This window comes from Prosopis cineraria, unplaced genomic scaffold, assembly GCF_029017545.1.
Source record: "Prosopis cineraria cultivar Desert tree isolate PC_DT_omini unplaced genomic scaffold, ASM2901754v1 PC11, whole genome shotgun sequence".
In the NCBI taxonomy this organism is placed as follows: domain Eukaryota; kingdom Viridiplantae; phylum Streptophyta; class Magnoliopsida; order Fabales; family Fabaceae; genus Prosopis; species Prosopis cineraria.
In genome coordinates, this window is record NW_026555342.1 from 14,934,835 (window position 1) to 14,961,079 (window position 26,245).

Consider the following 26,245-nt stretch of genomic DNA (forward strand, 5'->3'; position numbering starts at 1 on the left):
ATTTAAATTTTTTTAAAAAATAAAAGTATTATAAAAATTTAGATAAGGGTAAATAATCATTCAAAATAAAATAATATATAAAATAAAATTGAGATACTGTTCTCACACCATGAGCAACTAGTTGAATATGATCATTGGGACCAAATCTGATATGATAGTTGCACAAAAGATATTTGTAAAAACTGTTTTTAACTTATCTGTATTTAAAATTAAATATATATCGTTCACCTTTTCAAGGTTAGAAAATAAATAACTCTATCCCAATTTCTGGAAAGTATAAGCTTGATAATCTCAATTTTTTTTTGGCCAGATCTTGATAATCTCGATTTAAATCTTTGAGTTACATTTGTTTTGAATAAAATTTTACTTGACTTTTTTTTTTTAATTTTGCAGGATCATTATATAAATAAAAATTGAGAAAACAAAGAAAAATAAATTGAAACTGGCTGTTGGGACATAATCCGATATGATAGTTACACAAGAGATATTTGTAAAAGATGTTTTTAAGTTATCTCTCTTTGAAATTATATATATATATATATATATATTTTCTAGCTTGAAAATAAATAATTCTGTTCTAAAAACCGAAAAAATATTTGTAAAAATTGAGAAAGATATTTGTGCAATTTATAAACATGATAATCTCAATTTAAATAGTTGAATTATATTTATTTTGAATAAAATGTTACTTAACGTTCATTTACTTTGCAGTGAAAACTATATTATTATATTAAAAACAATTTTGCAAACAAAGGTTATTAAATATGTGAAATTTGTGAATTATCTAATTTGCTAATATTTTAATTTAATTTAATCTCTAAAATTGAGAAGGATTGTTTTCACACCATAACCAACTAGTGGAATATGATCATTGGGACCAAATGATGCGATCTTTGCACAAAAGATATTTGTAAAATATATTTTTAACTTATCTCTATTGGAAATTAAATATATATTGTTCACCTTTTCTAGTTTAAAATATAAATAATTTAAATCAAGAAGGAAATTTGTGAAATTTATAAACTTGACAATCTCAAACTAAATCTTTGAATTAGATTTATTTTGAATAAAATTTTACGTGAGTTTCATTTATTTTGAACGTAAAACTAGATTATTATATAAATAAAAATTGAACAAAAAAAGTATGTGAAATTTGTGAATTCTCTAATTTGTTAATAGTTTAATTTAATATAATTGGAATTTGAGTTTGACTTATGTCTACTTGAACTTACATACTTATTGGTTAGTTAACAAAGAAATCTGATTCTTTATAACTGTATCTAATAAAAAAACTATTCCTTTTAATAAACATCCAATAAAAAACTATTTAAAATACTTATTTTCTTCTCTCCTTTATATTATAAATAGGTGTAAATAATGAAGAAGAGTTATTCAATTTCTCCACCAACGTTGATTAGGAATCTCCAGAGACTTTCGAAGTGCAAGAGTATAGTTTTCATCAAATTTTCAGGTGATCCTTTAACCTTATGTTCCTTTACTTTTTGATATGTATATATGTTTGAATATACGAGGAAGAGCTATGAAGTCTTTTGTTTGTGTTGTGGCTATCATCTAATAATTTTTTTACCATCTACGTCTTACTATATTTTGCATTAGTCTTTGTTTCCTGAAATATTCTGCATAAGCATGGACTTGATTTTTTCTTTGCTTAATTTTCTTGATATCTCATTATTAATATTTATGAAACATATAACCTTGCTGTTTGGTTTCGCTCATCACAAGCGAAAGCACCTTCTATCTTTTTCAGTCCTTTCAAATGTAAAAGTAGTGATGAAAACAAGCCAGGTTTTATCTATCAAAAAAATAAAAATAAAAATCTGTGCTTGTATAAAAATAAAAAAATAAAAATAAAAACTCTCCATAATTATAGATCAAGGTTTGCAAATTGGGACCGGCCAAAAAAAAAATTCTTAGGAGATGAAGATAAAAAAAGTTAACAATTCTTCTTTTTTTTTAATAAATAAAACGTTAATTAACAATTCTATCTATGCCTGTTTAAGATCAAGTGATCCAGTTTAGGCTATTAGATAAATAAAAAAGCAGGTTAGTTTTCAAGAGCAGCGACAGGGGGAAATTATATTTATTTCTCATAATTATTTAAAATATTATCCAAAATATTTTTGTTAAATTAATATAAATAATAGAATTTACTAAAACCTAAAATATATAAATTAATGTAAAACTCGTCTAATATAAATGTATCAAAAATATAGTATAAATATGGATAAAGAATAGAATTTTTAGAGTATGTATATATATATATATATATATTCATTTATCCTAATAATTTGTTATTTGCTCCTACAGTTATTAGCATGGAATTGAAGTAACTATTTTTATAAATCTCTGAAATAACATAGAATTGAATTGATATAGACAATGGAACTACTATGGAGTGACATGGACTATGACTATGAATATGAGTATGAGCAGCTTATGAAAGATCCCGAATCAACTGTTACAATGTTTTGTGATGACAATATTGGGTTGAAGAATGAAGCGGGTCAGTCTCTATTTGGTGAGAATGAAGTGAGTCAAGCACCACAAGACGAAAATGAAGCAGGTCAAGCTTCGCGTGACAAGAATGAAATGGGTCAAGCACCACTCGATGAGAATGAATTGAGTCAAGTAGCACTAGACGAAAATGAAGCAAGTGAAGCTCCACTAGACAAGGACTTTCTTAGATCAATTTCTATATCATTATGTGAGAGTCTTGGGTTGATGAAAGAAGTGAGTCAGGCTCCAGTTGATGACAATGAAGCAGATCAAACTCTACTTGAAGAGGATGAATTGTTTCATGCTCTCCTAGGCGAGAATGAAACAGGTCAGGCTCTACTTAACGAGAATGAAGACAGTCAGGCTCTCCTAAATGAGCATGAAGCAAGTCAGGCTCATCTGAATGAGAATGAAACAGGTCAGGCTCAAGTCCCACCCATGTACCCAAACACTTGGCCTTCCAACTGGAACTCAACGAATCAGATTTCATTGGACTTGGAGCCACCAAACAATACTAGCACCAAGAAAAAGAAATGGGATTTGGCTGAACACATGTACGTATCTATACTTTTTCTCTTTTTTCATTTCAATTGCTTTCTTTTTCTTTCTCTTGGTGTGTTTTCAATTGAATGACTTTTCTTATGAATTTATTTGGCAAATTTCCTAAGAAATTAGTAAAAAGAAAATAATACTTCCTCACTCAGATAGAAATTTATTAATTTATTCTTATTTAAATGCATCATTTTTAAAAATAATTTTTTATTTATAATATTTTACTCTACACATAAAATTAACTCCTTTTTTTTAATATACAAAATGACTTTCGAAATAACTTATCCATTCCTTCTGGAAGATAAATAAAACTAAAGAGAGTCCATAGGAGAGAACTCTTGTATATTTTTATTACTTAGAGGATGTATAGAACAATACTAAAATTTATTCCATTTAATTTCTATAATAATATATTTGTGAAGATAATTGCTTAATACTATAACAACACTTAAAATGGGGGATCATAGGTGACATAATGGACATTAATAAACATATTTATAACATATACTAAATAATATGATGACTAATGACCTTTCTTATATGTTTTTTGTTTTCTAACAGACTCTTCCTAAATGGATTGACGACATATGGGAAGGGAAAATGGACTGCCATTTCTAAAAATGTGGTGCTGACAAGAACAACAGCTCAAGTAGCTAGTCATGCTCAGAAATACTATAAACACCAAATTGATCGAAGAAACAAAAGGAGCAAAAGAGCCAGCATATATGATTTTACCACAGACATGCTTGTGGACCCTATGAATCAAAACCAGAACCATGCCATTCCATCAATGCATCAACTAGAGCCACAAAATCTTTCACGTGAGGTTCCAATGCACCAATCACGGCCAGGGCATCAATTTAACTTACAGGCTCCTTATGATATTCCAAGACATCAGTCAACCCCAATGAATCAGCCAACTGTTCCAATGCAAATTCAACCTCCATTAAATCAGTTTAACTCACAAAATATCATGAAGGCAAATCCTGCTTGCATGGCAGAATTGAACCCTTCTCACACTCACTCAACTCCCCAACCACATCAAGGGTTATCACAGTTGACATCTGTGTTTTCATTTGACCCTGGGTTCTCTAATAGGCAACAATTGGTGAATCAACCTTCATTCAACTTAAAGGCACCAACAACTATCCATACCCAAATCAACAAGGGAACCCGATGGACTGAAGAAGAACACCTGTACGTGCATGCCCATCTGATTTTGTTTTCTTGTTTTTCTTTTTTATCATAAATGTCTTGATTTTGTTTTTTGGCTTTCTTATTATAGGCTATTTCTGGATGGATTGCAAAGATATAGGAAGGGAGATTGGAAGAACATTTCCAAATATGTTGTGTGGACAAGGACGCCAACTCAGATTGCCAGTCATGCTCAGAAATACTTTAACCGCCAAGCTAAGAAAGGGATCAACAACAACAAGCATTATCCTACTGCGAAACGGAACAAGAAGAGAGAAAGAAAAAGCATCCATGATATCACCATTCATGATGTTTATGTCGAAGCTCAACAACAAAATCAAATGATGGCTTCTTCATATACTCAAAACCAGATTGTTCCTCCAGGTCTTCCCATAGATGAATCTTATATCCCACAAAATCGCCTAAATTTTAATCAGTCCCTTCAATTTGGGCACCCAAACAGCACCTTTCTTGTGTAAAGATTCTTTGTACTCTCCAACGAGTTTTATAGTATACAATGACATTGATGTGATCATTTTCTTGAACGGTATTGTACATTCTAATTCAATAAATTTTATAGCACATCATCCTCCAGTTACGGTTTATAGTTCTCTTGCAGCTTGTTACGTGAGGAAAGAGCTAGGAAATTGTTTGGGTATTGTGTATGTTTCCAAGATAGGCAAATATTTAGGGACTTGTATTAATTTAGGCAAAGATAAAAATATTATGGATGAAGCAAATCTAGGAAAATTAATTGAGAAGTTTGGAGATTTGGGCTGATTTCACACGCTGGGAAAGATGAACAATCACTTGTTCATATGGGAAGAAATATTCTTAAAGAAGGATTTGGGAGAGTTAGGAATTATGGAGTCTTTCCAAGGTATTGAGGCCTGAATGATTTTCATTTGTTGAAGACACCAAAGTCCTAAATAATTCACACATAGTAACTGGATATAATAACCTGATATCATAGACAAGCCAACTAAAGTTACAATCATCTATCATTGCATATCTGCATCCAGCATTCATCAATCCGGATATAGTAATGGAATGAACTCGACTCTCATAGCTTATATTGCCTGCAATTGTCTGCAATTTCATTCCATTGCTCAAACTCAATGGTGCAACTGAATGTGAAGTGCAGAATAATGAACAGAATATTGTTCTGGTCAATCTCTTTTTACTAAGGAATTCAAGAACCTTGCTATCCCGAGAAATGGCATCGCTTATGATACTTTATATTATGTTGAAATCCTGGTAGTTGTTGGCAACAAACACATTGAAGAGCTTTGATGCTAAATCTTAATTATCATACTGCAGATCTACTTTAAGCTATTTTGCTGGTAAGGAACCTGTTACAGTTCAGATCATTTTGTACCCATATGGCTTGATGCCCTTTAGATTTTATCTAGAATGGTAATGTAGATATTCAATGCCAGATGTTTGTAGCTTCATGTGACCTACCCATCTACAACATGAGGTTATTCAATTTTCTTTCAAAGATGAATATATTGTTTGTGGATTTTTTGTGACATTTTATCTAGGTAAGATACCGATGATTTTTAAATACAGAGGATTATGCAGAATTAGGAATACAGTAGTTAAATACAGAGGTTTATGTAAAGTCTGAAACAAGAAACTAGGTGATTTATTTTTGAGAGATTAGGATTTACACAATATAAAGCATAAAAAATCACAGACACGGTCTTCTAGCTGTCCATAGTAAGCAGTCAACTTTCAATATCTTAAAGACTACCACAAAGGTCTTTTCTCTATTACTCTTTCCTCAAAATCAATTCACAAAATCAAAATTTTTCCCATTAGCACCCATATATTATGCATCACATTCAGAGTTCGTTTACTCTTGTCTTTGAGTTTCATTGGACACAATAACTCTCCCAACTCCTATCCAATGCCAGCCACTACTGTGCTGATTCAACTGAGACAGCACAAATACTTACCCTCCTAAACCTCAACATAAGAAAAGGACAAATATAGCAATAGCAGTAGATAGTCTCATCTGTAATAAACTCTAATATTCATCGGACAAGTCTCCTATTTTCATGAAGCTGAAGTTTCCCCTCCCATCTATTTATCCCAACATTTACATGTGTATTAAATGGGGTTATCAATGAAAACAAATTCAATGAACAGAGACATACCAACTACCAAATCAAGATCTGCTTTATGATAAATTGTGTAGTGTAAGAATAACAAAAATTATAAAATTATTAAAAAGGATAAAAAAGCCCTTAGAGCCATTGCCGATGAAGCATGTCCAGATTCAAGGTGCTGCTGCACTGCAGAGGTATGTTCAACCATGCCTTTTTGAAATGAGGAATCAATTTGCTCAAAATAGCTTTACATGACTTTTCAAATGCAGGAACTACATATGTTTCAAAAATTGATTTGAGCGCATCCTACAAAAGAAGTTATTAACACTTAAAATAGAATGAACCTCATGAAGAAAAAATAAATACCTTAATGATATGAAGAAGCAATTAATTTTATGTACATCATAAAGATAAAGTAAGATAATTAAATACATACCTGAAGCACCTGTTTATCAGTTGTCTGTACCTGAGCTTGGATTTGCCTAGCCACGGTAGCTTCAAGTTTTGAACTAACTGATTTATCAAGATGGTTCACCGCCATATCATCCACTCCTCTCTGTAATGTGTAATGTCACTTAGATACAAGACAACTCTATTCTAATTTCTACAAGGAAAATTGACATAAACTGACCTGGAAGGACTCTGTAATAGCTGAAGATATTGTTTTCTCAATAGCAGGACTCATTGCTCGAACTACAGCTGGTCCAACTGCAGCCATTTCCTTCTTCACGGATTTCTCCAATATGGCCAACAAATCCTTGTTTATCAAGTTACTAATCGAATTTTTTATCTACTGGACACGATCTTGTAACGAGTTTTCATTTTTCACATTCTTCTCTTGAATCCTAGCCAATAATGCATCACTGTTAGCCTTGACTATTGGTCTAACCAGTGATATGCTTTTTCAAATATCGTGTTTTGTTTTGAAAATTTAAAATTATAAATTATATTTAATGAGTTTTAATAATATGTGTGATTTTATTTAAAAGTGTCCTATAAATTGATTCATACATAGTATTATTTTTTAAAACTTTTTTTTAGCTTTCTTTCCTCTCTATTTTTTCCTTGCTTTCTCCTTTATCCAAACCAAGCCTAACCGTTGAGACGTGGCAAAAAAATTAAGAATTGATTCTCTCCATATCCCTCAAGCACCAACCAAATATTAAAGAGTGATGATGGAGAGCAGGCGCTTGAGAAAAGAAATAAAAATTTCAGGTCCTAATGAGTTCTGGAAGAGACTCCATAATCGAAATTCACATAGATCATTTGACAACAAAATGTGTTTAAATGTTCCCTTGGCATATAGCCAATGGTTGACTGAAGGACATAAAAATATTACAACTCAATTAATATGGAGGTTTCATTCCACTTCTTTTGATTATATGTTTTATTATTTAAATCCAGTTGCGAAATTGCAGCTATATAATAGTCTGGTAGAAGGTCAAGAGATCTCTTTTGAATTTTGATATGGAGTTCTGATGATGGTTTAGTGATTTAAGCAATCAATTAAATTAAGATTGACTCAATGTATAATATAACTTTTATTCTTAGTTTGGATAAGGAGAAAAATATAGTGAAAAGAAACTCCCCAAAGTAATAAAAAAAAATATTATTTTTAGAAATTTTTCTTAATTTTTTTCTCTTCTATTTATTTTCTTCCCACTTTTCTTTCTATTCAAACCAAGCAATGCAAAGTTATTGTATCTGAGATTTTTCTATTAGCTGATGAAAGGCAAGGGAATGGTGCTGCTGACTTGTTGGCAGTTGTCGGTAGAATGGGGATGGGACCCCATGGGTGACTGTGTTCAGCACCATCTTTCCTGTGCGATGTGTTGAAGGTTGATCTGGTTAATGGAAACTTTATGGATACAAGGAATTGCATTTCTGGTTTTACTAAGATTGGGATTGGTTAGTTTGGTTTTTCTGCTATACTGTTAGTGTTCTTTCTTTTTGTTGTTATTGCTGTTTCTGTTTTGCTGTTTTTGGGAGTTCTGGTGTGCTAGGTTGTATTCATCGGTCTTTTGAGTGTTCTCTTTCGCTTCGGCTATTGGTATTTGTACTTAATTTTTTTTATATTAATAAAATTGGCTCTTTTTTGACCAAAAAAAATATCACAATGAATGAGTTGAAGACACTTGATATGAACAAATGTGGAGATGATGGTCACTTTATTTTCAACTATAGCAGTTGGAGGAATGAAATTGTTTGCATGAGTCATTAAATGTGACTTGCTGGAGCTAAATTTGTTCAGTTGAAGCAAGTTTGGTGGAATTGAACATATGATAGTTTAGATCATTTGGCTTGTAAGTTGTAACCCTTGATGCCTAATTATCTACAATGATCAATGCTTGTATAATATTCAATACCGAATTTTTCTATCTCTATTAGACTCATTTCGTTTGTAAATTTTGCTGTTCTACTCTCTTTTAAAGAAGGGTATATAATTTAGTCCTTGGTGTATGGATCCGGTTGATTTGTTGTGGACGTAATACACCAAAGGTTTTAAAGGTCTTTTTCTTTTTTTAATCTTTTTTGTTTAGTGAAAAATGATTCAATTACTCAAAGGGATGCACAAAAAGGAATCTGGTTTACAAGAATACCAGATTTAAGTGAGATCAAGATACTTTAGAATGCCAAAAACACAGGAAGTTAAGTGGGTGTGGGAATTTTTTTTTTTTTACTTGTTTTAATTGTGTGCATGTATCCTCATATTTCCATGTAGTAATATGGGTTGTGTGATCCCGCCAACATATGGCACGTTGGATTGGCAACATAGAAGATAATTTGAGGTGTGCCTTTTTCAACTCACGTTGTCTAATTTTGAGTCCATCACTAGCTTGCACAATTAGCGAACTATCCCTTTTTTAAAGTTTTAAATTTTTTATAATTACATTTCTAGATACTTTCTTTCCTTAAAGTAATCAAAATGGTTTTCTTGTAGAGGATCCACTCCTTTGGCACAAAAAAAAAATAGACAAACTAGAAGTGAAAAAGTAACTATAATGATAAAAAATTTCAAGGGTTAATGAATCCTTAAACAAATATTTATAAAGCATTCCTTCCCTTTTTTTTAAATTATTGTAAGACACTTTTTTATGTGAGAAGATCCTCTCCTCATCTTCTTAATTTTTAACCATTAGATTAAGATTTGGACAATTTAAATTTTATCTCTTATAAATATTTTATTTTAATTTATTTGTTTTTACTATATTTTTTAAAATTATTCATATTAAATCTGAGCAATTTTAATTTTATCATTTAAATTTGTCTATGATATAACATTTTAATAATAATTTTATAGGATATCAAATCTAAACTATCTAAATATATTGATCTAACAGTTAAAAAGGGAAAAGAAGGAAAGGAAGAGGGGAAGATCCTCGCCCTGTTTCTATCATTTTATTATGAGACTTCATATAATTTCTTAATAATTATTTATTTAGTATTTTTCAACTAATTAAACAAAATTTTTATTAACTCATCATTTTCTATTTAATGAATTTCATTAAAAGTAATTCTAGAAATTTTGAAACATTAATTAATTTTAACTTTTTCAGTTAATGTTGAGAAGGAGAAATAATTCTTTTTTTGGCGACGAGTACAAGTAGACTAGGTCAATGGAAAAGATTTTCTCATCTAAAGTGCAAAAGGTAAATTACTTTCAACTAAATTGTTACATGAGGGACGAGATTTGAATACCTAAACAGGAACTAATATTTATTTGATGAATTTGTGGTGTGAATATAAATTAAAATTTAAAAGAATTAATTACTCAAGAAAATAACAAATTTTGCAATCGCTGGAAATATAAGATATGATTTCATATTCAAGTAGACTTAAACTGATATAATTCTTTATTTGTCTCACTGCTTTAAACTTGTAAATTTGACATTTAGATAAACAATTTATGAGTAAAAAAATGATTTCATGTAAAGTAGGCCTTTTTAGCTTGAACCCGTGATTTTCCAACTCTATTTTCATAGGAGACAACCCTATTCAAAATATAATTGAATATTAAATGTAAGCATATATTTTAGTAAAGATTCAAATCTCAATTTATCATATTATAAATAACTAGCTTTTTTTTGGTTAAACTCAACTCTAGCGGGTGAAAATTGGAGAAGGTCATTTTCCCTCCACGCTATTGCAACTGTAGCATTAAGTGCTTGAGTTCCATAAAATCTTGTCATCAAAAATCATCAAAAGAAAATTGCTACTTGACTAATGAGTTTCTCGTTCTTATCCCTTTTTTGAAAATGCATAGAAAAGGAAGATTAAAGCATGCATGCAATTAGGAATTGTAGGCTCTGTCAATAGTAGAGAACATCTCACTTAAGATACGGAAAGTAATGGATACACTTCTCCTAACTAAATTGCCACACACAAAGATTAAGATTTGGAGTTCCAACTATTTGTTTAAGTAATGAAAATTCATTTGCCACTCACACCAATTAATAGATAATTCTCCCACCATTTCGTAATTACATTTCCATGGAAGGTTTTCATCCTTAAAAATACATGCGTACACATACATACATACATAAAATATATATGTGTGTGTATATATATATATATCCTTCTTGAATGATAGTAATGCTTTTGCCACCACAAATATTGGGGAAAAACGGGAAGTTTTAAAATGCATAAAAATAAAGCTTGAGAATGAGAAGATCCACCATGTTAATTGGGATGACTTACACGAAAGAAATTAAAAAATAAAATTGATTCATAAGTCAATGAAAGAGAGAGACATTAGACTAGACTCAATTAAAGAAATTAAATATAAATTGTCCCTTGATTATAAATATTAGAAGTTTAATTATAGGACTGTGATTAGTTACAAATCAAGTTATTAAGTATTTGAATTTGTCAAAAAAATTAAAATTGATTTGCCACTTGTTTTTCACTATTTATAATTAATTTTTTAGGATTTACAAGTGATCTTTTAAAATTTATAAAAACTTTCATAATTTTCAAACTAATTTACAAGTGATTTTACAATAATCACATTTCAAATTCATATATTTAAAATTTAGATTTTGAATTTGCTACTAAGCAATAACACCAACTTTGTAAAGGCATTTAGCTAAATTTGAGGTTAAAAAAGCAATGAATTTTGTCATGTGGTCCTTATATGCCATTCTTCTTATTTTTAATGTTGCACGTTAAATATTTTCATTTTAAATGTCAAATACTTTTATCTTGAAAGTAAAACTTTGGATGAAAATATCATTGTCAATGTAGGTACCTTACTGATAGATAATTTGCAACAATATTTTTATAAATATTCTTTAAGCTTTAAGATATGTCTGAACTCAATAAGCTATTAGGACTCTTGAAACCTAATTTGCCTAAAAAAAAATTTGATAACCCAAAAAAATTGAATTATTTTGTCATTCTAGATAGAGGAGTCTAATATTTATCTTCTAAAATTTGTTATTGTTACTAACTACATAACAATTTATAACTTAGTGTCTCAAATTTAATTGAAATATTTTGTAATTTTACATTACTTACTGTGTTTGCTTTTATATGAATGCTATCCAAAATTATAAATAATATTTTTCTTAAAACAAAGAGAAAATTGCCCAAAATGACTCCACCATAAATTTATTCGCCTATAAGGACTTGGGATATGTTTCAAAAGAAGGTCTTTTATTGTCAATAATTGTTGAGGGCTGAATGACAAAAATGCCCTTACTAATTAAAAAACAAAAGTTGAGCGAGGTCCTAAATTATCAATACTTCATACAAGGTCCTTCATTGTTAATAATTTTATGTCAACACGTAATAAAGGTCATTCATTGTCAATATGTCAAACAAAGTCATTTGGTTACAATTTAAAATATTAGAAACACGAGTTTTCAATCATATGTAACAATTCTTTCACTTTATGCATTTGAATTTTAATTATCTGTCACTTAATTTAATCATCTATTGCTTTTCAAATCCTTAGTTTTTGACTTCTTTGGCTCTCGCAAATGAAGATAAATTTCACAATCCACATCAGTGATGCTCACACTTTAACACATATCATTGGTCTATGTCCAATGATTACAAATATGCATAGTAGGCAATATTGAAAGAAATTAACAATGGTTGCAATCAAGTGTAACAGAGAAGAAAAAAATAGAAGTGCAAACAATATTTATAGATTCATATTGAAAATGCAAAAGCTTATGAAAGAATGTTGCCAAGTGTAATATTATCATGAATGTATGAAACAAGAAAGGTGAAAAAAAAAATGCTAAGCACAGACCATCTCACATTACTCATCACTCACAACTTTAAGAACACCAGAAGCATATTCCACACACTAAACCGCAAAAGGGAAAGAGATAAAAAAAAAAGAGCTTCAAAAAGAAACTTAAATATTACGACCACTCAACAAGGTAAGGAACCTAGAAAATCAAATAGCATATAGAATATAAGGGGTTACATAAATCCTAGGGGAAAAAAACGAGCACAAAAAAAAAACTTAAATATTTTAACCACTCTATTTGCTCGATTTTTTTTTTCTATTGAAATCCCTCTCTCTTTGATGAGATTTTTTGATCGACTCTCTTGATCATAATAAATTATAAATAATAAAATATCATTCGTTGATGATTACTTGTTTTGGAAAGTGAAGAGTACCTTATTTGAAGAAGTTATAGATGTTATTGACCTGCTATTGATGATTGATGCATTAATCTTAGGAGTAGAAAAAGCCCTTGAATTTGAATCAAAATATAAGCTCCTTGTTGTTCCCTCGCTCTTCCACAATCTTCAAAACCAAGAGCTCAACACTTGATATGCACAAACAACATTGAAAACACAATAGTGGTACCAATGGCATGATTCACACACTAAAGCAATGCTCAAGATGTTGACTCACTTTCCTCAACGAAAGCGAGAGATGTTATTAAGACAAACACTTACCAAGGGATTAGAGAAACTCTCACTAGAGGAGAGAATTTTTGAGAGAGAGTGAGATTTTGTTAGGGGTAATATAGTCATTTGGTTTGATGAATTAATGCAAATGAAGGACTTCAATATTAAATCTCTTTTAAGTCTTCTTAGCAAAATAAAATTTGGTCAAATCTTTTTTGACAATTTTTTCTAAAACAAAACAGTTAAGATTATTGTAAAAATAGTTAAAATACTTAAATTTGTATAATTTAAGTAATTTCTCTCAATCAAATTAGAATTTTGATTAATATTTATTATATTTTATATATTTTAAAAAATATAATTTTTTTTTTATTTGAGTATTTGAGTCAAGCTCAGACTTGATCACACTTGGCTCAAACTTTTTTGAGCCAACCCAAACATAAAAAATTTTTGAGCTTGGCCTAAAAACTTAAATTATTATTTCTATCTTTTCTCTTTTTTATCAATTAAAAAATATAAATAAATGTGTTATGTTCATTTTTGTTTGGTTCCGTTTTGAATCTTAATTCATTTTCTCTTCATATATTTGAAATAATCTAAACTACTTAAACAAAAGATTTTAATGAAAATGTGAGATTTGAGAATTTTAAATCTGACAATTCAAATTAAAATTTATAAATCTTCTAAAGAAAGTCAATTTATTTACTCCAAGTTTTAAATTTGTTTTATGATAATGGAAATTTGTATTAAATCATTTATTCTGAAATATAAAGCACAAGAATGCGATGCGACACATCGAAATTTTTCTGCAGAAGAAGCCCAGAGAAGTAGTGATCCAGTTGATCGGAACGCTATCCTCTCAGAGATCTGTTCTTTCCAGTCGAGCACCATGAAGGATAAGGTAATGGCTGAAGATATGCCATTTCTTCCCGAAGAAATCATCAGAGACATTCTCATACGACTTCCGGCAAAATCGCTGATCCGATTTCGGTGTGTATGCAAACAGTGGAGGAATCTCTTCAAGACCCCATCTTTTATCCAAGAACACCTCAATCACACCAGTCAAAATCCTTCTCTTCTTCTCCAACCGAAGGACTTGTGGTTGCTCGATTGTGAGATGCAACTCAAGAAAGTTGACAACGCCCCTTTAATCGATTCCTCGAATACCTTCCGAGTCGTCGGTTCCAGCAATGGATTGCTTTTAGTCGGTATTTGTAATAGATTTCCTTGCTTTTTATTGTGGAATCCAGCGACTAGAGAGGTCAGACCGGTGCCCTCTGTTACAGTGCTGTCTGAAGATAGCCCTCGCAATGCAGGATTTGGCTTCAGTCCAATTCTTAATGATTATAAGATAGTGGTCCCTTATGATTCTAGTTATCTTTATGATGTTTTGCCGGTCGCAGTGTATTCCTTAAGGTCAGGGTCATGGAAGAAAGTAGAATGTGGGATAAAAAACATAGGTATTCGTTCTGGGAGCATCACTGTTAATGGGTCTATGTATTGGTTTGGGTTTCTGTGGAAGGAAAATACAGGAAATTATAACGATGGGATAGTTTCATTTGACATAGCAAATGAAGTGTTTAAATGGATCCCAATACCTGATTGGTCTACTTCATTCACTAGTCTTACTGTGCACGAGAACAAACTTGCTGTGCTTTCTTCTCCTTTTACGGAAGACTTGAGTGAATTGTGGGTCATGGAGGATGGTACTGGTGTATCTTGGGCCAAGAAATACAGTAACCATCTCTTTCCAAGCTTGGTACGTCCAGTGGCTATGTGGAGGAATCAAATTGTTTATGATTTTATTATTACTGAAAATGAACACCCAGATCAAGAACCAATTGTTGAAGAAAAAGTTGCCCTGTTAAATATCAGTACAAATCAGTTGAAGACATTTGATATCAGCAAATGTGAGGATGGTTGTCGCTGGATTTTTACCTATACAGAAAGCCTTGTACCAATTGGAGGAAATAAATTGTGTGTGCTATTTGTAGAATGATGAAGCCATTTTTGTTCTATTTTGTTCAATCTCACTACTAATAGTAATGACCGCACTTGTAATCCTTGATGCCCTTTGAAGAAGTTATCTAGAATGATCAATGCGCATGCATATATACTACTAGGTGTTTCTAACTTCATTTGATGCATACGTATAAATTTTGCTGTTCAGTTCTCTTTCAATGATAGCTATGGATATATAAGTCAGTTATTGTGTTTGGATTAGGCTGGATTTGTTGTCCACGTAATATAACAACGATTTTATATCATTCACACAAGGGAAGAAAAATTGTACATCCTGCCTCTTCCTTTCATTCGTAGTGGAGAAATGTATTAAATGCAATGGTTGATGGAAGTTGTTTCTTATCTTGCAAGAGGGTATGTGCTCTTTAGATCATTGGAGGATTAACCTTATTTGGAAAGAATTGCCCTCATGTAGATCAAATTTTTGATGCCAAACTCAATTTTCTCACTTCCTTATGAGTAATTCCTTCTTCCCTCGAGCACTAAGAAATATATATATATATATATATATATATATATCCTATCTCAATATTATTTTTGACATTTTCAAAAGACTTCTTGTAAGGACACATCATATTTAAATCCTTGTGCAAAGATTGGAAATATCTTATTTTTACAGTATCTATCATCATTGTTCTCCTTCCCCATTTAGCTTACCAATTTTTTTTGAAAAATTTTTTTATGCTGTTACAGGGATAGCATTGTGCTTGACTTATAACAAAACTAGACTTTTGGTCTGATTTGTGATACATTTTATCAAATATAGTGTTTTATTCGGATAGAAATCCTTTCTTATGTGAGGTACGATAGGTGGCCAAATCTATTTAAGATGGATTTATGATACTGAAGCTTTGCTTGGTACGTCCAGAGACTATTTGGAGGAATCATCTTGTTTGTGATGATGGTATTGTTGTTAGTGAAAATGAACATCTAAAGTGGAATCATGAACCAAAAATTACTATGTTAAATATCACTAGGAATGAGTTGAAGAGATTTGAGATTAGCAAATGTGGCGATGATGGTTACTGTATTTTCGACTATTCAAAGAGCCTTGTACTTGTTGGAGGCATGAAATTGTTTGCATGGCTTGAATTGGTTCTAGAGTCATTGGTGATGTTAAATTGACTTGATGGAGCTAAATTTGTTCAATTTTTTGTTCATTCTCACTACTAATGAATTGAAGCACATTTGGTGGAATTGAACACATGATAGTTTAGATCATTTGGCTTGTAACCCTTGATGCCCGGTTATCTATAATGATTAATGCGTGTGTATATATATTCAATACTGGATTTTTCTATCCAATGGTTTTAAAGGTATTTTTTATATGTATATATACTTGTTTTAGTCGTGTGCAAGTGTGCTTCTATTTACATGTGATAATATGGATTGAGCAAGAGTCTATCCTACCAAAATATGGTGAGTTGAATTGGCAAAATGAGAGCTCATTTAGAAGTTAGTTTTTTTTAAAACTCCATTGCCTAACCCGAGTTTACCATGGGTTTACCCACACAACTTGCTAGCTAACCCTTTTTTTATTTATTTATTTTTTATAGTTAAATTTTTTTAGATATTAGTTTCCCTCAAAATAATGAAAATTGTTTTTTTTTTTAAAAGGAGTTGCTTCTTTAATTAAAAAAAGTTAGGTGAACTAGATGTGAGAAAGTAATTATAATGGTAAAAGATTTCAAAGATTAATGAATACTTGAATAAATATTTATAAATCTCTCTCTCTCTCTCTCTCAAAATGATTGTAAGACACTTTTCTATCATTTTTATTATGAGACTTTATATAATACTTCTTGATTTAGCATTTTCCAACTAATTAAAAAAATCTTAATAACTCATTATTTTATATTTAATGAATTCCATTGAGAGTAATTCTAGAAATTTAAAACATTAATTAATTTTAACTTGTCCAGCTATTTATGTTGAAAAAGAGAAATAATAATAATAATAATTATTATTATTATTATTATTATTTGTCAGTGCAAGTAGAGCCGATTGATAGAAGAGATTTATTTGATGAATTTATGGTATGAATATAAATAAAAATTTAAAAGAATTAATCACGCAAAAGAAAATAATAAAATTTGCAATAGTATGAAATATAATATATGGTTTCATATTCATGCTGCATACTTGAACTGATTCTTTCTTTGTCTCACTGCTTTAAGCTTGTAAAATTGTCGTTTAGAAAAATAATCTATAAGTGTAAAAATAATTTCATGTATATGAGAAAAAAATGTAAAGATTATAATTTTTGAAAAATAAAAAAAATCTCAATCTACCATTCAGCAGGCTTTTTTAGCTTACACCCACATTTTTCCAGCTCTACTCCTTAAAGAGACAATTTTACTTGAAGTACAGTTAAACATTAAATATAATTACATTTTTCAATAAAGATTCAAATCTTAATTTGTCATTTTAAATAAAGGAGTTTAATATTTATCTTCTAAAATTTGTTACTAACTATATAACAGTTTATTACTTAGTTTCTCAAAATCAATTGAAAATTTTTTTAATTTCACATTACTTAGTGTGTGTGTGCTTTTTTTTTTCACATTAACTGTATCCAAAAAAATTCCCAAAAATTGTATCCAAAATTATTTTCGTCTTTTCTATCTTAGAAGAAAGAAATTAAATAATATGTTTTCTTTAAAAAAAATTAAGATTCTTGTAAAAAAATTTAAAATACTTAGACTTGTATACTTTAACTACTTACTTCCGATCAAATTAGAATAAATGGATTTAGATTTTAAAAAAAATAAAAGTATTAAAAAAGTTAGACAAGGGGTAAATTATTATTTAAATTAAAATAATAAATATAATCTCTAAGACCAAATCCGATATGATAGCTATACAACAGATATTTGTCAAAGATGTTTCTAACTTATCTCTATTTAAAATTATATACATATATTGTTTTTTTAGCTTAAAAATAAATAATTCTATTCCAAAAACCGAAAAAGATGTGTAAAAATTGAGAAAGATACTTGTCAAATTTATAAACTTGATAATCTCAATTTAAATAGTTGAATTATATTTATTTTGAATAAAATTTTAGATTTTTTTCACACCATAACCAACTAGTTAAATATGACCATTGACCAAATCCGATACGATGAACAAAAGATATTTGTAAAATATATTTTTAACTTAACTCTATCGAAATTAAATATATATTGTTCACCTTTTCTAGATTAAAATATAAATAATGTAAATTGAGAAGGAAATAAGTGAAATTTATGAACTTGATAATCTCAAACTAAATCTTTATTACGTGAGTTGCATTTATTTTGCAGTTACAATCAGATTATTATATAAATAAACATTGAACAAAGGTAAATAGATACGTGAAATTTGTGAATAAAATTCGTTAATAGTTTAATTTAATTTAATTTAATTTTAATTGGAGTTTGACATATGTCCAGTTGAACTCACATAGTTATTGGTTCATAAAAAAAAGAAATCTGATTCTTTATAACTGTATCGAATAAAAAAATTACTTAAACATCCAATAAAAAACTATTTAAAATACTTATTTAATTATTTTCTTCTCTCCTTTATATTAAAAATAGGTATAAATAATGAAGAAGAGTTATCCAATTTCTCTACCAAAGTTGATCAGGAATCTCTACAAAGACTTTCGAAGTGCAAGAGTATAGTTTTCGTTAATTGCTCATACAGGTAAGCCTTAACTCCATATTTCTTAACTTTCATATATGCTTGAGTGGATGCATGAGGAAGAACTATGAAATCTTTTGTTTATGTTGCAGCTGTCATCTTATAATTTATTTTTCAACATCTATGTCCGACTATGTTTTGCATAAGTTTTTTTTTTTTTCCTTGAAATATTTTGCATAATCATGAACTTGATTTTTATTTGTTTAATTTTCTCGATATCTCATGATCAAAATTTATGAAACGTATAATCCTGTTATTTGGTTCAACTCATCATAAGCGTACGCATGTTCCATTCTTTTCAATCCTTTCAAATGTAAAACTCTCCATGCTACACGTGAATAGTGATGAAAACAAGTCAGGTTTTATCTATAAAAAAATAAAAATAAAAATCTGTATCTGCATTTAAAAAAAAAAAGAATTTCATTCTTACAGATTAAGGTCTGCAAATTGGGATGGGCCAAAAAACAAATCTTAGGGGGTGAAGAGAAAAACATTAGCAATTCTGACTGTGCCTGTTTAAGATCAAAATATTTTTATTGAATTAATAAAAATAATAAAATTTACTAAAACCTAAAAAATATTAATCTAAGTAAAACCCGTCTAATATAAATTTACAAAAAATATAGTATAAATTAAAATATAAATTACTATAAATATAGATAAAGAATATAATTTTTAGAGTGTGTGTATTATTTACCCAAATAATTTGTTATTTGGTCCTATAGTTATTAGCATGGAATTGAAGTAATTATTTTTCATAAAGCTCTAAATTAACATAGAATTGAATTGATATACTCACAGGTCCAAAAAATGACAATGGAATTTTATGCACACACTCCGCTTGACGAGAATGAAGCGAGTCAGCCGCTGGTAGATGAGAATGAAACACGTCAGGCTCCACTAGACAAGAATGCTCATGATGACATTGTTAGAGTGTTGAACACCGCACTCGAGTTCATAAGAAAAGTGGGTCCAGCTCTGCTTGATGAGAATGAAGAGGGTCCGACTCCCCTAGACGAGAGTGAAACAAGTCAGGCTCTGCTATATGAAAATGAAGCAGGTGAGGCTCCACTTGACAAGAATGAAGCAAATCAAGCTCCACTATGTGAGAATGAAGTGGGTCAAGCTCGAGTTCCTCCCATACATCCAGAGAATTGGCCTTCCAACTGGAATTCAATGAATCAGACTTCATTGAACTTGGAGCCACCAAACAATATTGGCACCAAGAAAAGAAAATGGGCTTTGGCTGAACACATGTATGTATCTAGATATCTTTCCTTTTCAATTGCTTTTTTTTTTTCGCTTTAATCTTGGAGTGTTTTTAATTGGATGACTTTTCTTATGAACTTATTTGGCTAAGTTGCTAAGAAATTAGTGAAATGAAAATAATACTTCCTCCCGTAGACAGAAATTTATCAATTTATTCTCATTTAAATGCATCATTTTTAAAAATAATTTTTTATTTATAATATTTTACTCTAGACATAGAATTAACTCATTTTTTTTATAGAAAATGACTTATAAAATAAATCATCCATTCCTTCTGAGATAACTTATCTATAAAACTAAAGAGAGCAGATAGGAGAGAACTCTTGTATGTTTTTATTACTTAGAGGATGTATAGAACAATAGGAAAATTTATTCCATTTCAATACTAATATAGTAGTGAAGATAATTGCTTAATGCCGTAATAACACTTAAAATGGGGGATCATAGGTGACATAATGGAAATTAATAAACATATGTACAACATTTACTAAATAATATAATATTATTTGCTTTTTTTTTTTTTTTTTAACAGACGCTTCCTAGATGGATTGACGACATATGGGAAGGGAAAATGGACTGCCATTTCTCAAAATGTGGTGCTAACAAGAACAACAGCTCAAGTAGCTAGTCATGCTCAGAAATACTATGAACACCAAGCTAATCGAGTCAACAAAAAGAGTGAAAGAGGCAGTATATATGATTTTACCACAGACATGCTTGTCCGTCCTATGGATCAAAACCAGAACCATGCCATTCCATCAATGCATCAATTAGAGCCACAAAATCTTTCACATGAGGTTCCAATGCACCAATCACAGCTAGTGCATCAATTTAACTTACAGGTTCCTTATGATATTTCAAGGCATCACTCAACCCCAATGTATCGGCCAACTGTTCCAATGCAAATTCAACCTCCATTAAATCAGTCTAACTCACAAAATATCACGAAGGCAAATCCTGCCTGCATGGCAGAATTGGACCCTTCTTATGCTCACTCAACTCCCCAACATCAAGGGTTGTCACAGTTGACATCTGTGTTTTCATTCGACCCTAGGTTCTCTAATAGGCAACAATTGGTGAATCAATCTCCATTCAACTCAAAGGCACCAACAACTATCCATACCCAAATCAACAAGGGAACCCGATGGACTGAAGAAGAACACCTGTACGTGCATGCCATTTGATTTTGTTTTCTTGTTTTTCTTTTTTATCATAAATGTCTTGATTTTTATTTTTGGCTTTCTTATTATAGGTTATTTGTGGACGGATTGCAAAGATATAGGAAGGGAGATTGGAAGAACATTTCCAAAATGTTGTGCGGACCAGGACGCCAACTCAGATTGCCAGTCATGCTCAGAAATACTTTAATCGCCAAGCTAAGAAAGGGAACAACAACAAGGATTATCCTACTACGAAAGGGAACAAAAAGAGAGAAAGAAAAAGCATCCATGATATCACCATTCATGATGTTTATGTTGAAGCTCAACAACAAAATCAAATGATGGCTTCTTCATATCCTCAAAACCTGATTGTTCCTCCAAGTCTTCCCATAGATGAATCTTGTATCCCACAAAATCGCTTAAATTTTAATCGGTCCCTTCAATTTGGGTACCCAACCAGCGCCTTTCTTGTGTAAAGATTCTTTGTACTCTCCAACGAATTTTATAGCATACAATGACATTGATGTGATCATTTTCATGAATGGTATTGTACATTCTAGTTCAATAAATTTTATAGCACATCATCCTCCAGTTACGGTTTATAGTTCTCATGTAGCTTGTTACGTGAGGAAAGAGTTAGCAGATTGTTGGGGTATTATGTATGCTTCCAAGGTAGGCAAATATTTAGGGACTTATATTGATTCAGGCAAAGATAAAAATATTATGGGTGAAGAAATTCTAGGAAAATTACTTAAGAAGCTTGAAGCTTGGAGATTTGGGCTGATTTCACACGCTGGGAAGGAAAAACATTCACTTGGTCAGATGGGAAGAAATACGCTTGAAGAAGGATTTTTTTTTTTTTTTTTGGGGGGGGGGGGGGGTTAGGAATCAGGCAGTCTTTCCAAGGTATTGAGGCCTAAATACTTTTCATTTGTGGAAGATTGCTTTATAACAGAGAAGATCTCTAGAGTTGTGGGTATGGAAGGAGATTAAGAAATAAGAGAGTTTTATAACTAATAATCTTGGGTGGAGGTGATGGTTAGGATTGCGGGTTATATACAGATTTTAACTTTCCACCCAATGTAGTTTTATAATAAATGAAATTTTTTTTAACAAAAGTACATATAAATAAGTGATTTAATTTTATGAGACACAAGTATGTTCCACTGACAATGAAAATTAATTTTCCTCAAGATACTAAGGGAAAAGGATAAACTCTTCTCAATCAGTAATTTAATTTTGGGTTGAATGGTATAACTTTTTTGGTAAGTTTATAATTTGAAGAGGATAAATAAAGAAGTAAAGAATATTTGGTTGGTTAGTTGAGGTTAGTTAGTTGCTGCAGAAAATAAAGGATTTGGGAACCTATATGATGGACCTTAATTGTAATCTGAGGCTACGCTTATGATTGAATCTGAAAAATATTGTTCAGTCTCTATCCTCTCTTCTATCTATCTCTTGTCTCTGTCTCATCTCTCTCCCTATTTCTCCTTTGTTCTACTCTGTTTCTTCTCTCTTCTACTTCCTACCATTTCAGTGTGTGTGTATATATATATATATATCTATTTAGAAGTTAAAACTAATATTGTGGACCAAACTTACGTTTATTCAAAGTTCAAAGGCTAGTCCGATTTCGGTCTCTGCACGCTAAATGGGTCGGAATTGAATGATTAAAAAAAAACCCCATGGAAAGTGTGAACTAAGTTCTACTGTGCACCAGGCCAACAAACCCAATCTCTTTCATCAAATGAAGAAATTTCAGCATGCTAAGTTCTTTTGGAAAGAAATATGTACCTGGGATTCAGAAACAGAAAGACCCATTCTTAACAGGACAACACCATTGAACAAGCAGCACGCTATTTTGGAAGCTTCATCTTCTAATGACTGTCGGACCAAATACAGATATGAGGCAAAGTTATTTTTTTCATATCATCTATAAAGGGGAGCTCATTATCTCTCTAACCTGGATAAAATCAAAGCATAGCTATCGACCCTTTTTGCCCAAGAATGTCTCCAATAAACGCTACAATGGCTTTTAGCCTTCATCGCCGATGCAAGTCCGCAACCGGAGTCACTTGTTCTCCTCATCAAAACGGAGCTCCTCGCCCGCTTCAATTCCGCAGCCGTAGACATTGGATCTGATTTGAGCCCTTGGCCGACAACATTTTGCACAACCAAAGTTTGGTTGGCTGAATTTGATTGGGCTGTACTTTTTCTTTTTTTAATCCTTTCCCTTTTATACTTTATGGCCCTTTTTGGTAGATGGAACTGAATAATAAACACCAGTTTTTGGACTTTATTTTTTTTATCTCTCATTGTTCTTCCCTCAAGCACTGCCAAAGAGATGATAATAGACCATGACAAGGATCTTGCATCCCACAATTGACTATATTATCTCTCATCAGCTTAATTTTTCCCCCTCTGCAAGGATTTCTTATCCATATGTTTTATTTAATCATGATTGACCTTCACTGCTCTATTCACCAAAATTGCTTTTTCACGCTTTTGCAACAAGCATTATGATATAGCTAAAATTTCAAAAAAGATTTACAAGTCATTTTCCAAGACCTATACTAGAAGATCTAGGAAAGCTAAGCCTAGTAGTCAAGAGACTTATCCCAAGTTTCATAACCGTAAGTGTAATGTGTTGAGTTGGCGCACAAGCAAAAATTAGGTGCAGCCAAAGGTTTAGGCAGTGTTAGCAGTTATTAATGATAGATTTTATGATATAGAACCTTCATTTCAGTCAAGGGAAGAGAATTTGTATCATTTTGAGTGAAGGTTTGTGAAAGATTTGACCTCTCAAGAGCCTGTTAATTATAACTGTGGTTTCTTCTGTTTTTTATTGTCAGTTTGTGCTTGAATGTGTTTGAGGCAAGCATTTTGATGACTGAAATCGGTTTCCTCTCTTATATTGTGATTTAGTTATACTATTGGAATCAATAATAGTAAAACCCAAATTATCCTATATTTTACTATTACTTGGTATTGTCGTGAAGATAAAGATTGCACATGCTGCTTACTTAAAAAAAAAAAAAAAAAAGGATTGCACATCCTAACTTGTTAGTTGTCAGCTTCTTAGAAAACTAGTATAGGGGCTTTTATTCAACATCCATCTTCATGTGAGAGGCTTTGGCTCTCAGGAAGGAGATGCAGAGGGATTTGGTTAGGCTATGTTTTTTTAGGTTGATTATCAGCTTTTGAATCCTGATTAACTGTGTGGTTTGTGGGTTGCTTGTCCATACTGGCATTATAGTGCTATCTAGGAGCATATTCTACTCTACAAGAATGTCCAGTAACAGTATCTGGTGTTGCAATTCTTTTTTTTTTTTTCGGTTGGTAAAACATTTTGTTCATTATGGTGTTTAATGCATGTGAAGATCCTTTTTTGCCCCAATTTTTTTTTAAAAAAATATGCAATATCTCTGTAACTGAAATTCTTAATACCAACGAGTAACACTTGCAAACTGATATTACAAAAAAAATTAAGAATACAAGATATTTTGAATCTTTCAAAGTGCAATTAATTATGAGATGTAACTAATAAGATTTTTCTAATCAAAACACTTTATTAAATAAAAATAAATATGAAGAGAATATATAATTTTAAAGACAGTTTTTTAAATATGTAATAGGAATACTCAAAATTAAAGATGGTATTCGAATTCATCAAGGTAAAAGAAAGATGGTATGCCAAAAAAAAACAAATGGCATACCAAAAGGAACTATGAAGAAAGAGATGGTATGCCAAAAAGAAAAAAAAAACAATGGCATGCCAAAAGAAACTATGGAAAAAAAAAAAAAAAGATAGTGTACCAAGAGAAAAATCAACCAATAAGAATATAACATTTCAATTTGACTATCCCTACAAAAAATGGAGCTTTCGCCGATATAACCTATTTTATAAAGCTAAATTAAATAAATAACCTAACATTTATTATTTTTTGTATTATGATTGGTTTATTATATTTGTCATGATATATAATTATATATCAATAATAAACCTTTAGTAAATTTTTAAATTTTCAATAATAAACCCTTATATATCAATGTGGATCACCATACATCCCAAATTTTAAAAATCTTATCCATATTTTATAGACACAAGATTCTTTTTGACCAATGAACCAATTTATCCAAAAAAAAAAAAAACATGATTTTCGTTTACACAATGGAAGATGCACAAGAACATATCCTCCCCACGGCTTCTCCATTTTTTTCCTTTTTCTTCATCCCATCTCCACCCTTAGACTAGATAGACCTAGCTACATTTCCTCTCCACTTCTCATCTCAACGGATTCATTTTGATTATCATATTGCATATTTACCGTAGGATCATTGGTTCCAGCAACGGCTTGCTCTTGCTTAGTGACAAACTTAATTATGCATATCGTTCCATCTTATTGTGGAATCCAGCAATTTGGAAGGTCAGACTGGTGGCTAAAGATGTTAATTCTTTTCTAACGGGATTTTGGTTCAGTTTAATTGTTGACGACTACAAGATTGTGAGTATTAGAGTTTCTGAGACGCTTGTTAATCAAGTAAAAGTTTATTCATTGAACACAGGGCAATGGAAGGGAGTACAACTTGGGAACTTAGATGGTGTGTATATTAAATCTCAACCGTTCAGTACTAACAGGGCTATCTTTTGGTTTGGGATTAATCTGACATGGATTTTTGGAGACATTTTGTCCAGATAATATACTTGAGATTTTAAAATACAATGGTTTATGTAAATAGTTTTCCAGCTTACAAGATGGTGCGTGCTCTTTGGATCATTGGTGGATAAGAATAATATTTGCTGAGATTTTTGGGAAGTTCACTGTACAAAATCTATGATAATCTTTTTCAATCCTT

At 30.8% G+C, this 26,245-nt stretch overlaps 3 protein-coding genes and 1 long non-coding RNA gene across 6 annotated transcripts; 3 read left to right on the plus strand and 1 right to left on the minus strand.

Annotated features, from left to right (window-relative positions):
* Nucleotides 1–1,412: 1,412 nt before the first annotated feature.
* On the plus strand, nt 1,413–4,776 carry LOC129285062 (uncharacterized). The gene is made up of 4 exons (XM_054920604.1): nt 1,413–1,471; nt 2,398–3,071; nt 3,631–4,266; nt 4,355–4,776. The coding sequence occupies exons 2-4, from the start codon at nt 2,401–2,403 to the stop codon at nt 4,740–4,742; spliced, it is 1,695 nt and encodes a 564-aa protein (XP_054776579.1). The 5' UTR covers nt 1,413–1,471; nt 2,398–2,400; the 3' UTR covers nt 4,743–4,776.
* A 9,304-nt stretch (nt 4,777–14,080) lies between these two features.
* LOC129287308 (F-box/kelch-repeat protein At3g06240-like) lies at nt 14,081–15,311 on the plus strand. The gene has a single exon (XM_054923521.1). It carries the CDS (start codon nt 14,140–14,142, stop codon nt 15,247–15,249), a length of 1,110 nt encoding a protein of 369 aa, XP_054779496.1. The 5' UTR covers nt 14,081–14,139; the 3' UTR covers nt 15,250–15,311.
* A 4,414-nt stretch (nt 15,312–19,725) lies between these two features.
* LOC129285421 (uncharacterized) lies at nt 19,726–23,625 on the minus strand. Of its 2 annotated transcripts, none has more exons than XR_008587198.1 (3): nt 23,352–23,625; nt 23,183–23,272; nt 19,726–20,125 (listed from the first exon to the last, which is right to left on the minus strand). It is a non-coding gene; the product is annotated as an uncharacterized LOC129285421 (long non-coding RNA). The 2 variants fall into 2 exon arrangements; XR_008587197.1 differs by having other exon boundaries at nt 19,726–19,970; nt 23,352–23,615.
* On the plus strand, nt 19,763–21,875 carry LOC129285420 (uncharacterized). 2 transcript variants are annotated; one of them, XM_054921119.1, is made up of 3 exons: nt 19,763–20,215; nt 20,761–21,393; nt 21,481–21,875. In XM_054921119.1, exons 1-3 carry the CDS (start codon nt 19,770–19,772, stop codon nt 21,728–21,730), a joined length of 1,329 nt encoding a protein of 442 aa, XP_054777094.1. In that variant the 5' UTR covers nt 19,763–19,769; the 3' UTR covers nt 21,731–21,875. The 2 variants fall into 2 exon arrangements, with proteins under 2 accessions (XP_054777094.1, XP_054777095.1); XM_054921120.1 differs by having other exon boundaries at nt 21,283–21,393.
* Nucleotides 23,626–26,245: the final 2,620 nt, after the last annotated feature.